A 14554-nucleotide genomic window follows, 5' to 3' on the forward strand; every position below is an offset into this window, starting at 1 on the left:
CTGGGGTTATGTTCGGGATGGACTGAAAGTAGCTGAGTGCTGGGGTTATGTTCTATAATAGTTATGGCTATAATTGGTTTAAATTAATAAGTACTATCTATCTAGATGTAATATATATATCAAAATATCGAATTACTTTATGTTTGCTGTGTAACTACTGTACAAAATGTGTGTGTGTGATTTACATGTAACAACAAAAGAAAAAGCTGTAAAAACAAAGTTTGTTTTTGACCTTCGAAGTGGGACAATGTATAATGTATATGTAATGTTTTTTTTGGTTCCCCCCCAAAAATAAATTAAACGTACGATGTGGATATGGACTCGCATACACCACCCATCTAATGTCGAAACTTCTGGCATGTGGCGCACTGTGAAAAATAGATATATAATATGTATAACATAATTAGGATTTAATTGTGACACAGAGGTTCTCCCATTTAACCACTAGGTGTCAGTAAGGGTTTTCAGAGAAGTACAGCCTCGTGTTTTCTCTCTCCCATTTTCCACACAAAGAAAGCACAGCGCCCCTCGCAGGAATGGAGGTGCACATTGCCGCTAAACCAAGCATCGCCATATTGATGTCCCAACAACGTCGAGAGGTAATACACGTTAGCTTATTTACCTACTTGAGATGGCCATTGTTTTGAGTCAACTTTGCATGTTATTGCATATAAGACAAATACTCTTAAAGCATACATAAGTATGTTTAGCTTTACTACCATTAGCTATCAAGGTAGCCCACAGAATGTTAGCTAAGGCGTTGTCAGCCAGTTGCCTCGCTAATGCACTCCGTTGTCACTTTTTTTCTTCTGAAAACAAATAATATTTTCTGGCTTGTGGTAGCTAGCCATCTTCAACGTATGTACGTCAGCTAATACTATTTACTGATTTACTAACATTTATAGATAAATACCTGCCCAGCAATTAATGTTTCGTGAATATAACTAGATAACATTTGCTTGTTAGTTAGCTAGCTAACCTAGTATTCCCATCCGGCTTTTGGTGCGGTGCAGTTCATCATGGAAGCAGCTAGCGCCAGCTAGTTGGCTACATGTGCAGGCCATGGCTCGTGCGTGTGTGACTGTCTCGAGGGAGTTTCACCACAGATTATTAAACCGTGTGGGTCCCAGCCGGACACTGGTTATCATAATGAAACTGCTTTGTGCACCACAGATGTTTCTGAACGGTTTCATCATACAGTGAATGATTTTCAGCATCGTTGACACTTGACAGACCGGTAAACAATACCATAGAAATAAAGCTCGTAAGCAGTGACAGGTTTTTGAGTTAAGTCAGAGGTTGAGTCGAGACTCTTTGGCCAAGTATTGTACTAAATCAATCACATGTATGTCTTTCAATAGGGCATATGACAGTGGGAATCCTAGTGATGACTCTACTGAGCCCGGTGCCCCCTGATTAGACTGGTTGGATGTCCTCCTTAACAACTACAACAATCAGGTTTGTTGATTTTAGCAAACTATTATCTTACATTTTTTTGACCAGTATATCAGCGATTTCCAAAACACAGAATAAGCTTAGTCCTGTACTTAATTCATTTCCATGTAGCAGGCTTTTTAGTCTAAGACTGGTCTTAAATTGTGTCTGGGAAACCTGCCCATATCATGATGGCTACCTGACTAAAATATGTAGCTAGCCAACTAACATCTTGTTGTGTGTTTTATCCTGCAGCCTCTACCAAACCAACGTAGCATCAGCTCTGCAGCGACCCCACCTGTCACCTGCAGCTTGGAGGAAACCTCCAAGGTACCATTCACATGGTGATCAATCATTCACACAGTGATCAATCACACTGTCTTATAGGCCTACTGTGCCAAGTCAAGCGAGACAGCAGTCAAATACCTGATGCCAACAGTATGCCAAACAGAATGATTCATTAGTCTACATTACTTTCAATCAGTCACGTAATTCTCCATCTATGGTTATAGATATTTCTTATATATGGATCTTCCTTGATATCGATTAGATAGGTTCAGAATTTATTAGAAACAGCACAGTTGACAAATGGCACATGGAAATCATCAGAGGGTGGTTTACGGCGATAGGTGGGATGGACTGAGAGTAGCTGAGGGGTGGGGTTAGGGAGATAGGTGGGATGAACTGAGAGTACCGGTGGGGTTAGGGAGATAGGTGGGATGAACTGAGAGTACCGGTGGGGTTAGGGAGATAGGTGGGATGAACTGAGAGTACCGGTGGGGTTAGGGAGATAGGTGGGATGAACTGAGAGTACCGGTGGGGTTAGGGAGATAGGTGGGATGAACTGAGAGTACCGGTGGGGTTAGGGAGATAGGTGGGATGAACTGAGAGTACCGGTGGGGTTAGGGAGATAGGCGGGATGAACTGAGAGTAGCGGTGGGGTTAGGGAGATAGGCGGGATGGACTGAGAGTAGCTGTGGGGTTAGGGAGATAGGCGGGATGAACTGAGAGTACCGGAGGGGTGGGGTTAGGGAGATAGGCGGGATGAACTGAGAGTACCGGAGGGGTGGGGTTAGGGAGATAGGCGGGATGAACTGAGAGTACCGGAGGGGTGGGGTTAGGGAGATAGGCGGGATGGACTGAGAGTAGCTGTGGGGTTAGGGAGATAGGTGGGATGAACTGAGAGTAGCTGAGGGGTGGGTTTAAAAGCTCATGTTATATAATAGTTATGACTAAAACACCATTTATAATGTATAAGTACTGTCTATCTAGATGTAAAGTATATCAAATTATTTATTTTTTTGCTATGTATCTACTGTAAAAAAAAAAGTGAATGATTTACATGTAACAACAAAAGAAAAAGCTGTAAAAACAAAGTTTGTTTTTGTCCTTCGGGGGGGCAAAAAATTACATTAAAGTGCGATGTTGACTCACATACACCACCCCTATCATGTTTGTTTTTATTATAATAGGTGTGTCTATTTTCTATGTCCCAGGTGATCCAGAGAACATCCTGTGTATAATATGTCCGGCTCTGTCCCAAGCCGCTCTCGAGTTTACCCTGATGTAAACACACAGAGGCCTCGGGAGTACTGGGACTACGAGTCCCATGTGGTGGAATGGGGGTACGTAGTGCGTGTGTGGTTCAAAGCTGAACACATTGTTTTCTGTTGCATGTTCTGATATGTGTTAGATTCTAGTTGGTGTTACCTAGCTGAAATTGTCACGCCATCACATTGCTTGCCAATTCTCAATTCACTATGTAGGAACCAAGATGACTACCAGCTGGTGCGCAAACTAGGACGAGGCAAATACAGTGAGGTGTTTGAAGCCATAAATATCACCAACAATGAGAAGGTTGTTGTCAAAATACTCAAGGTTGGTACCATATTCATTTTAATTTCGCTCCTCGCCAAAGAGACGTACTGTATGAAGTCCTGATGGTATTTTATTATGCTTGTCGATAGCCAGTCAAAAAGAAGAAAATCAAGAGAGAAATCAAGATTCTAGAAAACTTGCGAGGCGGTCCCAACATCATCTCACTTTTAGATATCGTCAAAGATCCTGTGGTGAGTGGAGCTCATGATCCTAATTTCTATAAGTCTGTCCTAGTAAAGTGTAAATCATAACACAACCACATGCTTGTTTTTTGTGTGCCTTTTTTTACAATGGCTGTTGCTCAATCACTAAGCAGAAACAATGTGGTTCATATTCTGCTACCTCCATCCAGAGTTTCCCCCAGGATTTTTTTCAGCAGCTGTGGCAAAGTTAGCGGGGCGTGGCCAATGGCGCCGGTTTACTGGCCCTCTTAGCCGCAGAGACAAAATGTTGCTGTTTTAAATGGGGATGCACGAGATATCAGTGAACATATCGGAATCGGCCAATATTAGCTAAAAATGCCAACGCTGGAATCGGCCCGATGTCTAGATTAAAGCAGATGTTTAAAACCGGTGTCAAAGCTGATGTACATACCTATATAACGTAGGTAGATGAGGTACATACAGTGCCTTGCGAAAGTATTCGGCCCCCTTGAACTTTGCGACCTTTTGCCACATTTCAGGCTTCAAACATAAAGATATAAAACTGTATTTTTTTGTGAAGAATCAACAACAAGTGGGACACAATCATGAAGTGGAACGACATTTATTGGATATTTCAAACTTTTTTAACAAATCAAAAACTGAAAAATTGGGCGTGCAAAATTATTCAGCCCCCTTAAGTTAATACTTTGTAGCGCCACCTTTTGCTGCGATTACAGCTGTAAGTCGCTTGGGGTATGTCTCTTATCAGTTTTGCACATCGAGAGACTGAATTTTTTTCCCATTCCTCCTTGCAAAACAGCTCGAGCTCAGTGAGGTTGGATGGAGAGCATTTGTGAACAGCAGTTTTCAGTTCTTTCCACAGATTCTCGATTGGATTCAGGTCTGGACTTTGACTTGGCCATTCTAACACCTGGATATGTTTATTTTTGAACCATTCCATTGTAGATTTTGCTTTATGTTTTGGATCATTGTCTTGTTGGAAGACAAATCTCCGTCCCAGTCTCAGGTCTTTTGCAGACTCCATCAGGTTTTCTTCCAGAATGGTCCTGTATTTGGCTCCATCCACCTTCCCATCAATTTTAACCATCTTCCCTGTCCCTGCTGAAGAAAAGCAGGCCCAAACCATGATGCTGCCACCACCATGTTTGACAGTGGGGATGGTGTGTTCAGGGTGATGAGCTGTGTTGCTTTTACACCAAGGGTTTTGCATTGTTGCCAAAAGTTCAATTTTGGTTTCATCTGACCAGAGCACCTTCTTCCACATGTTTGGTGTGTCTCCCAGGTGGCTTTTGGCAAACTTTAAACAACACTTTTTATGGATATCTTTAAGAAATGGCTTTCTTCTTGCCACTCTTCCATAAAGGCCAGATTTGTGCAATATGACTGATTGTTGTCCTACGGACAGAGTCTCCCACCTCAGCTGTAGATCTCTGCAGTTCATCCAGAGTGATCATGGGCCTCTTGGCTGCATCTCTGATCAGTCTTCTCCTTGTATGAGCTGAAAGTTTAGAGGGACGGCCAGGTCTTGGTAGATTTGCAGTGGTCTGATACTCCTTCCATTTCAATATTATCGCTTGCACAGTGCTCCTTGGGATGTTTAAAGCTTGGGAAATCTTTTTGTATCCAAATCCAGCTTTAAACTTCTTCACAACAGTATCTCGGACCTGCCTGGTGTGTTCCTTGTTCTTCATGATGCTCTCTGCGCTTTTAACGGACCTCTGAGACTATCACAGTGCAGGTGCATTTATACGGAGACTTGATTACACACAGGTGGATTGTATTTATCATCATTAGTCATTTAGGTCAACATTGGATCATTCAGAGATCCTCACTGAACTTCTGGAGAGAGTTTGCTGCACTGAAAGTAAAGGGGCTGAATAATTTTGCACGCCCAATTTTTCCGTTTTTGATTTGTTAAAAAAGTTTGAAATATCCAATAAATGTCGTTCCACTTCATGATTGTGTCCCACTTGTTGTTGATTCTTCACAAAAAAATACAGTTTTATATCTTTATGTTTGAAGCCTGAAATGTGGCAAAAGGTCGCAAAGTTCAAGGGGGCCGAATACTTTCGCAAGGAACTGTACCTATATAACGTAGGTAGATGAGGTACATACCTATATACCGTAGGTAGATGACGTAATGATGCCACGTAAAATGTTGCGCTACACGTGCAACACAGCATGCCTAACCTAGCCCACAATGCATGCTGTGTGGATCGAGCAGTCAACAAGTCGAGCAGTCATATGAAAGAGTAAGAACATTTCAGCGAGACATCTCAAACGCAAAATCCATTAAAGCCAAGATAATGGAATTCATTGCCCTTGACAATCCAACTGTTCTCTGTCGTGGGTGATATTGGCTTTCGGCGACTGGTAGAGCACCGGTACACACTACCAATTGCTCTATTTTTCAGATGTTGCCCTACCGGAGCAGCCAGCTAGCTTCATCTGGCTAGTGAGGCTTGACCGGAGCGGCTTATGTGTTGTGAAGCTAGCCACAATACGGATTAGGCACAATAGTGCAATTTGTGCTTTGCCTTTCAAAATAAAAGTATGTCATTGACTGATGCAAATGTATACAAATAGAATTATGCCATACTTTTATTTTGAAGGCCAACCACAAAGTTCACTAGTGTGGCTAATCCTTATTGTGGCTAGCTTCACATAGATGGGTCTGACCACCATTAATCAAATAACCCTAATTTATCAGACAGTTCTTATTTTAGATGATGACACGTAGCTATATAGTTAGCTAGCTAACGGTAGCTACTGAAACATGATGTTGTTTTGCTATGTTTTTGGTAAATAATTACATTGTTTGCATCCATGAGCTAGCTAGCTTTTTTTTTTCATGACCAGCACCATAGGTGCGCGAGACAACTTTACCAGCATCATAGCATACGTATTGATGAATCCCTTGTGACACAAAATAATGAATGAACGCGTTAAATTATTATTTGACGTGCAGTCATATTCAGGTCCTGATTGGTCAACAAGCTTATTTGACACGCAAAGACAAAACAGGGGTTCCTAAGAAATCCTGGTTGAGAATGAAACGAGTGAACAACACTGCGTCCATGTGTGTGTGTGTGTTAACTATTTAACTGTACTAGAATGCTTAAAAAGCCGCAAAAATGTTAAAATATCGGTTATCGGTATTGGGGTTTTTTTTGACGAGGAAAATATCGGATATCGGCCAAAAATGTCATATCGGTGCATCACTAGATTTAAAGCTAATTTCCTGCAATTCTACCTATTTTGTCATTGGGCGGAGAGAACAATTGCAGTTTCAAAGCAAATTTCCTGCAATTCAACACATTTCTGAAACGGCTGTGAGAAGATGTGCAGTTTTAAAGCTAATTTCCTGTAATTCTCCACATTTTGCCATGGCTTATGCCTTGTTCTTCTGCTATCTGAGAGACTCAAATGTTATAATAAAATCAATGCCATGTCATTTTTATTTGATTTATTCTCCCTGACTGTCTAGTTTTTAATTTTGGTGGTTGTTAGTTGTCAAAGATGATCTTATTTTAAAATATATTGCTTTTCTACTTTCTACCTGGTTTTAATCATTTGAGTTTACATTGGAAATGTTTTACCATCCCGATTCTTCTTCTTTCAACTGTATTTGTTGTGTGTTCTGGTTGAGTGAATGATTGTAGTTATTGTAGTTCCTCATGCCTTTTCTTATGTCTTCTCAGTCTCGAACTCCCGCGCTGGTTTTTGAGCATGTCAACAACACTGATTTCAAGGTGAGGAGAGAGACCATGTTCATCTGTCTGTACAGAATTCTAATAAACCTTACATTCTGAACCGATGTCCAGCCATCTCACTTTGATTTTTTTTTCTCTGTATTTCAGCAACTGTATCAAACTTTATCAGACTTCGACATACGGTTCTACATGTTTGAAATCTTGAAGGTAAGGGATGGTTTCAAAAAACACACACCTCACTGCACAACGCCTCTCCCCATATGACCTACTTGTTGTGTGTAAGTACTGACATGCGACCTAGTTGTTGTGTGTTTGTACTGACATGTGACCTACTTGTTGTGTGTTTGTACTGACATGCGACCTAGTTGTTGTGTGTTTGTACTGACATGTGACCTACTTGTTGTGTGTATGTACTGACATGTGACCTACTTGTTGTGTGTATGTACTGACATGTGACCTACTTGTGTGTATGTACTGACATGTGACCTACTTGTTGTGTGTATGTACTGACATGTGACCTACTTGTTGTGTGTATGTACTGACATGTGACCTACTTGTTGTGTGTATGTACTGACATGTGATCTACTTGTTGTGTGTATGTACTGACATGCGACCTACTTGTTGTGTGTATGTACTGACATGTGACCTACTTGTTGTGTGTATGTACTGACATGTGACCTACTTGTTGTGTGTATGTACTGACATGTGACCTACTTGTGTGTATGTACTGACATGTGACCTACTTGTTGTGTGTATGTACTGACATGTGACCTACTTGTTGTGTGTATGTACTGACATGTGACCTACTTGTTGTGTGTATGTACTGACATGTGACCTACTTGTTCTGTGTATGTACTGACATGCGACCTACTTGTTGTGTGTATGTACTGACATGTATGTGTAACTGATAGATGCACACACACTACATGTTAATGTTTTTAAATATGTATTTTGTCTGTAATGTCTGTTGTTATGTCGGACCCCAGTAAGACTAACTGTCTCCATTGACGTCGACTAATGGGGATCCTAATAAATCAAATCTCAGATCCCAATGATACATCTCGCATTTAGACTACTGTTAGCTTAAACCATGACCTAATTGTTCCTTCTCAGGCCCTTGACTACTGTCACAGTATGGGGATCATGCACAGAGATGTGAAGCCACACAATGTGATGATTGATCATGAACACAGAAAGGTATGGATTCAGGCTCCTCCTTTCATTCATTCTGTTACTATAGCTTGGATCACTACCATAATTAACCAGCCCACTTTGTTAGATGTTTTTGTTTCCTTATTGTTGCTTATTGTAAAGTGTCTTTGGGTTTTAGAAAAGCTCTATATAAGACCTGTGTATTAATAGTGTTATTGTCATAGAACTAGAACTCAGAATTAGGAATTAGAACTTATTAACTAAAGAAACAAGCAATAATGACTATTCTCTTGTAGCTCCGCCTGATCGACTGGGGCTTGGCAGAGTTCTACCACCCTAACCAGGAGTACAATGTGAGAGTGGCCTCTCGCTACTTCAAAGGACCTGAGCTGCTGGTAGACTACCAGGTGAGACCACTCAATACAGTCTGACAAGACTAGTTAGAAACATTAAACTAACTAGTCTAGTTGGCCACATCTATAGTAGCATGTTGTTAATGTAGTTATAATAATGTAGGTGTAAGTTGATACAGTAATGTAGTCATTGTTGTTTTAAGCACAGCGCTCACCCCCTCTCTCTCTTTATGTCAGATGTATGACTACAGTTTAGACATGTGGAGTTTGGGCTGTATGTTGGCCAGCATGATCTTCAGGAAGGAGCCTTTCTTCCATGGACACGACAACTACGACCAGGTAGAATTGTCTCTCATGGTGCTGATCACATTGTCTTGATATTGAATCCTGGTGCACCAGTCTCTACTACAACAGCACTGATTTGAGCTATCAAGTTGATGTCTTGTTGCTCTCTTAGTTGACTGCCAGTTGAATTGCAACTTTCTGTAGGATTACAAGTAAGTGTTTTGGTTTGTCTACAATCAGGTGAGAAGAATTGAGTCTCTCAGTGCTGATGAACAACCCTCAAACAATGTGTTGATCATGATGAGACGACAGTCTTTACAACAAGGCTGATGGTTGATATTTAGTGCCTACTTCTAGCCCTCTTACTTGACTGCCAGTTGAATTCCAGATTTAGGCCTTAGGCTTTTGTTTTAGTTTGTCTTCCCTCTAAAATGTTCTGTTTCTGTTTTACAGCTCGTACGGATTGCTAAAGTCCTCGGCACAGAGGACTTGTATGACTACATCGACAAGTACAACATTGAACTAGACCCACGGTTTAATGACATTCTGGGCAGGTAAGAATATCCAACATTTCATCGTCAGATTACTTCAACAGAACTGGGCTTCAGAATGTATTACTAAATGGTCCAAATACTCAATGTGAATGTCAATTTATACCTGACCCCTGCCTTGAGTAATTCAGGTTAATAATGCCCAATATATTGACCCATTTAACAAAGAGTTGAACAGCGAAAGCCCCTCAGACATGACAATTTAACAGAGTACTCATGGGTACAGTCCATTTGGCCACCAGTCTCTTTCCGTCTATTCATATGACTTGTTCATTTTTTTTTGTCTCCCTTTTCCCCCAAACTTCTTTGTAAAGTGTATTGAGAGAACTTTGTGAATCTACACTCTGAATGAATGTTGACTTGATTTTATGTATTGACCTCTCTCTCCTGGTCCATTCTCCAGACACTCCCGTAAGAGGTGGGAGAGGTTTGTGCACAGTGAGAACCAGCACCTGGTGAGCACCGAGGCTCTGGACTTCCTGGACAAGCTGCTGCGGTACGACCACAACGCTCGCCTCACGGCCCGGGAGGCCATGGAACACCCATACTTCTGTGAGTTTCCCCTCCGCCTCCACTCAGACTTCTACATATAGGCCTGCTGCATAAGATGCCTAACTGAATGTTTAAGTGTTAGAACCCTCGCTTGATCTTAAGATTATGGTGCTAAATTATGCCTCAATACAATACACTTTTCTTTTTTAAGTACTTGTTAAAAAAAGAAGGTTCATATTCAGTGGATTCTCTTGCAGCCATTGAACACATTGAAGCAGAAGGCTTTTGAACAGATATTTACAGTTTCGTCAGAGGAGTTCATGTGACTACAGTATACATTTGACATTTTAGCCCTTTAGCCGATGCTCTTATCCACAGCGACTTACAATTAGTGCATTCATCTTAAGATGTATTGTCGTCTCACCAAGTTATCACAATCATATCAAGTACACTTTCCCTCGAAGTGTCGGTGGGAGGGCCAATAGACCAGAGGTGGTGGAACGGAGGGCTCGGGTTGGGATGTAGGGTTTTCAAATAAGCCTGATGGTAGGGAAGGACAGGTCCTCTTGCTGCTGCGTAGGCAAGCATCAGGGTCTTGGAGATGATGCCAGCTTCGACTGGAAGCCAGTGGCGTGTGCGGAGGAACCAGGTCACATGGGAGAACTAGGTCAGAGATGACACGCTCAAAGTGTTTTGGGGGGAAAAAGAAGACGTAACCGGTCTGTTCTTGACGTCAGACAGTTTGAGTGTTGCTATCATAGCTGTCGGTGGATTGGGTTAATGAGTGTTGGTATCATAGCTGTCAGTGGAGAGTGTTGGTATCATAGCTGTCGGTGGATTGTGTTGGTATCATAGCTGTCGGTGGATTGTGTTGGTATCATAGCTGTCGGTGGATTGGGTTAATGGGTGTTGGTATCATAGTTGGTGGATTGGGTTAATGAGTGTTGGTATCATAGCTGTCGGGGGATTGTGTTGGTATCATAGCTGTCGGGGGATTGTGTTGGTATCATAGCTGGCGGTGGATTGTGTTGGTATCATAGCTGGCGGTGGATTGTGTTAATGAGTGCTGCTATCATAGCTGTCGGTGGGTTGTGTTAATGAGTGTTGGTATCATAGCTGTCGGTGGATTGGGTTAATGAGTGTTGATTTAGAAGATATCTGATTGTCTCTCTCTCTCTCTCTGATGCCAGACTCCGTTGTTAAAGATCAGGGAAGGGGCAGCACTCCTGGAGGAATAGTTACCAGCTCCACTCCAGTCAGCTCTTCCAGTATGATGGCAGGTAAGTCATCCAACCCTGCATTTTGGTCTTTGGGCTTTGGTCAAAAGTAGTGCACTATTTAGGGTATAGGGTGCCACTCCCTGGGAAGATGTGCTGTTATCATTACACTTTGTATATTGTTTGAATGGTTTCCCAACACCAGTTTTTTATTTGTGATCTATGTTGAATAATCCTGACTAGGGCTGTTGCAGTGATCATATTACCGGCAGTCACGAGTCATGAAGGCAGTCAAATTCCACATGACCGTTTAGTCACAGTAATTAGACTTCTCCAAGCTCTGATGCTGCTGCTGGTCATTAGTAGCCTACCAAATTTGCTAACTGCCTGGTACTCCGCACTCTATTGTCCCTCTAATCACTCTGACATCAATGCAAATGTAATCGAAAATCTAATTAAACATTTCATGGGAGCCCATGAGCTCATGGTGCGCAACATTTCTATAGGCTATGCAATTGTGCGAGAAAACAGAGTGATGGCCTCTACTAAATAGAGGAGGATCCCGTCAGCTTTCTATAGGCTAGGCCTACTTTATTTCTCAACTTTCCTAATATTAAGCAAATTGTTTATATTTACAACATTTATTTACAACATTTTCATGCCAGCTAGCCTACCTGGCTTTAGACCTGTCTAAAATAAATCATGGATTTATTGTGATGATGTAGGCTATATTTATTAGACTTTTTACAATGTAAATGTCCCTAACATCTGCATCAGTGGCCTGAAGGCTATGTGTGGAAGCCAGAAGATGCTAAATGTGTTTGTTAATTAACGGTCAATTACCGTGAGACCAACAGTTATTTGCTTGACAATCACCGGCTGATTTCGTGACCGCCACAGCCCTACTCCTGACCATAGATCACACTGCTCTCTTCTTTCACTTCCTGTCAATAAGTGTACTGACAGTAGAAGTCATTGGTGAGAATGTGTCCACTATCTCTTCTAGGTATCACCTCCACAAAGGCACTGGCTAACAACGCTGGATCACCTGTCATTTCTGCCCCCAACACTCTGGCCCCACAAGTCCCAGCGGCCGGGGCACAGCCCTGAAAGCTCCACCCCCTCCTCCCAGCGGCTGCCGGGGCACAGCCCTGAAAGCTCCACCCCCTCCTCCCAGCGGCTGCCGGGGAACAGCCCTGAAACCTCCACCCCCTCCTCCCAGCGGCTGCCGGGGCACAGCCCTGAAACCTCCACCACCTCCCCCCAGCGGCTGCCGGGCACAGCCCTGAAACCTCCACCACCTCCCCCCAGCGGCTGCCGGGGCACAGCCCTGAAACCTCCACCCCCTCCTCCCAGCGGCTGCCGGGGACAGCCCTGAAACCTCCACCTCCCATCAGCCACCGGAGCACAGCCCTGAAACCACCACCTCCTCATGGGACCTCCTCACCTATGTTTGTGTGGGCCCGTGGGTCGGTTCAGCCCACCCCACTCTCTACTATGTGTTGGCCTGGCCAGTGGGTTTCCTTTTTATTACGTTGAGAAGAATGACGGAGAAAAGATGTTGAAATTGCTTTTCCCTGTATAGTTATATTTTGAGATCTGGACTTGACATCATTTTTTATTTGTCACACCTGTCTGGATGATTTGGTCTAGGAATTCTAATACAATGTAGACATGATGAAGAAGAAGAAGAAGAGAATGGATAATAACATTTATTTTGTATGTCCCAAATATACAGTCTAGCTTGAAACAGTTTGTTTGGGGATTCCTGCTGTTGCAATACACTGAACCTGTAGACAACTTCCCAAAACGAGACAGGATTCTCTGATGTAGCCCCCACTTGGCAGTGCTGGATAGTTGCTCACACACTACTGTTAAGTGCAGGAGTTACCGGTGTTTTGAAGTTGTTAGAAGCTATCGTACTTGGATTGGACATCTGTAGATACTCTACAGTAACTGTTAGGTTGCATGCACCAAATGCTGACTATCACAGGGTCAATAGTTTGCCAATTTGGTGTTACTTTTACTTCTGTATACGTGTTTGTTTTTTAATGCGGTCTCTTACACATGATTTTGAATACATAGGCAATTTTGTAACTTTTTGTTTTTATTTTGGGAGGAGTCTTATCACTTGCAAAAAAAATCGACTTCATAAATAAACAATTTCAAACAGGCAGGTATGAATAGTCCTTTATCATTGTATGTTTTCTGTTCTTTCTGTGAAATGTACAGACATTGATGCTGTAGAAACCCTGGGAAATATATGCACGGTTAGATTGGTGTAAAAGCAACACAGACAGATGAATTGATTTCAACTAGCCCAGCCTAACATGTTATTATGTTATCTAAACAACAAATGTTTTCTATTTTATTTAACCTTTCTTTAACTAGGCTAGGCAGTTAAGAACAAATCCTTATTTGAAATGACGTCCTACCCCAGCCAAACCCTCCACTAACCCGGATGACGCAGTGCCAATTGTGCACCACCCAATGGGACTCCCGATCACGGCCGGTTGTGATACAGCCCGGGATCAAACCAGGGTCTGTAGTGACTCCTCTAGCACTGCGATTCAGTGCCTTAGACGGCTGCACCACTCTGGAGCTTAAATTCACTGGCACTAATGCCATGTAATTTCTAAAATATCAAATAGTTTGGACCTTGCAAACAGATTTAACTGAGAATGAGTTCTTTGGTGTTCAAGTTCAAGAAGGGGTAATTAATTGGGTTACTCGGCATTTTATTTGTCTCGAGGAAAAAAGCCCCCAAAAAATTCCCACACAACAGTATTACACATTGAGCATTGTTGCATGGTGACCTATCGCCACCTTCCTACTGCATTGATACCAGGATATATTAGTATTGATTTCCACTACTGTATTGATAACAGGATATGTTGTATTCTGTTCTATGAGTGATTTCAGCTGTTCATGTGCAGATTGAGATTTTAAAATCAAATTCACTATTGTCCTAAAATATGTTCTATTGGTTCTGGGGGGAGAGTCTGTAATTGATTGAATAGCCTATAATGTAAGGTAATATTCTGGTACCAAGGAAAAGTCTACTATATCACATCAGTACAGTGTATGCACTAATAATGTATCTAAGCCCTGGATTGCTGACCCTCTCCTATTGGCCATTGAGAGGCTTTGAAGCAACCATATTAGCACTCCCCAGTGGGAGCAGTCCTCCATAGGAATGAATGGAATTCTACAGTATTTCAATTCAATGTTTCAAGGAAAAAATTGCATGTATTTATGTATTTTTTTTCTTGTGTGGACAGTAACGGTACTAAAAAAACAACTATGGAAATGTTT

General features: G+C 42.1%; 1 protein-coding gene across 1 annotated transcript; it reads left to right on the forward strand.

The window, feature by feature from the left end:
* Positions 1–489: 489 nt before the first annotated feature.
* Positions 490–13415, forward strand: csnk2a1 (casein kinase 2, alpha 1 polypeptide). Its single transcript, XM_031812008.1, has 15 exons — positions 490–599; positions 1362–1458; positions 1690–1764; positions 2931–3059; positions 3201–3312; positions 3402–3503; positions 7178–7228; positions 7337–7396; positions 8303–8386; positions 8638–8748; positions 8932–9033; positions 9433–9533; positions 9934–10082; positions 11213–11302; positions 12246–13415. The coding sequence occupies exons 4-15, from the start codon at positions 2959–2961 to the stop codon at positions 12347–12349; spliced, it is 1167 nt and encodes a 388-aa protein (XP_031667868.1). The 5' UTR covers positions 490–599; positions 1362–1458; positions 1690–1764; positions 2931–2958; the 3' UTR covers positions 12350–13415.
* The last annotated feature ends 1139 nt before the right edge of the window (positions 13416–14554 follow it).

Source organism: Oncorhynchus kisutch, unplaced genomic scaffold (genome assembly GCF_002021735.2).
Source record: "Oncorhynchus kisutch isolate 150728-3 unplaced genomic scaffold, Okis_V2 Okis02a-Okis13b_hom, whole genome shotgun sequence".
Lineage (NCBI taxonomy): Eukaryota > Metazoa > Chordata > Actinopteri > Salmoniformes > Salmonidae > Oncorhynchus > Oncorhynchus kisutch.

What these genes read in the sequence shown, in the direction of transcription:
- csnk2a1 (XM_031812008.1), top strand. Translation starts at nt 2,959, where the DNA reads ATGTCCGGCTCTGTCCCAAGCCGCTCTCGAGTTTACCCTGATGTAAAC. An exon ending in TTGATCATGAACACAGAAAG is followed by an intron (nt 8,387 to 8,637) that starts GTATGGATTCAG and finishes ATTCTCTTGTAG; the next exon opens with CTCCGCCTGATCGACTGGGG. An exon ending in CTCTTCCAGTATGATGGCAG is followed by an intron (nt 11,303 to 12,245) that starts GTAAGTCATCCA and finishes TATCTCTTCTAG; the next exon opens with GTATCACCTCCACAAAGGCA.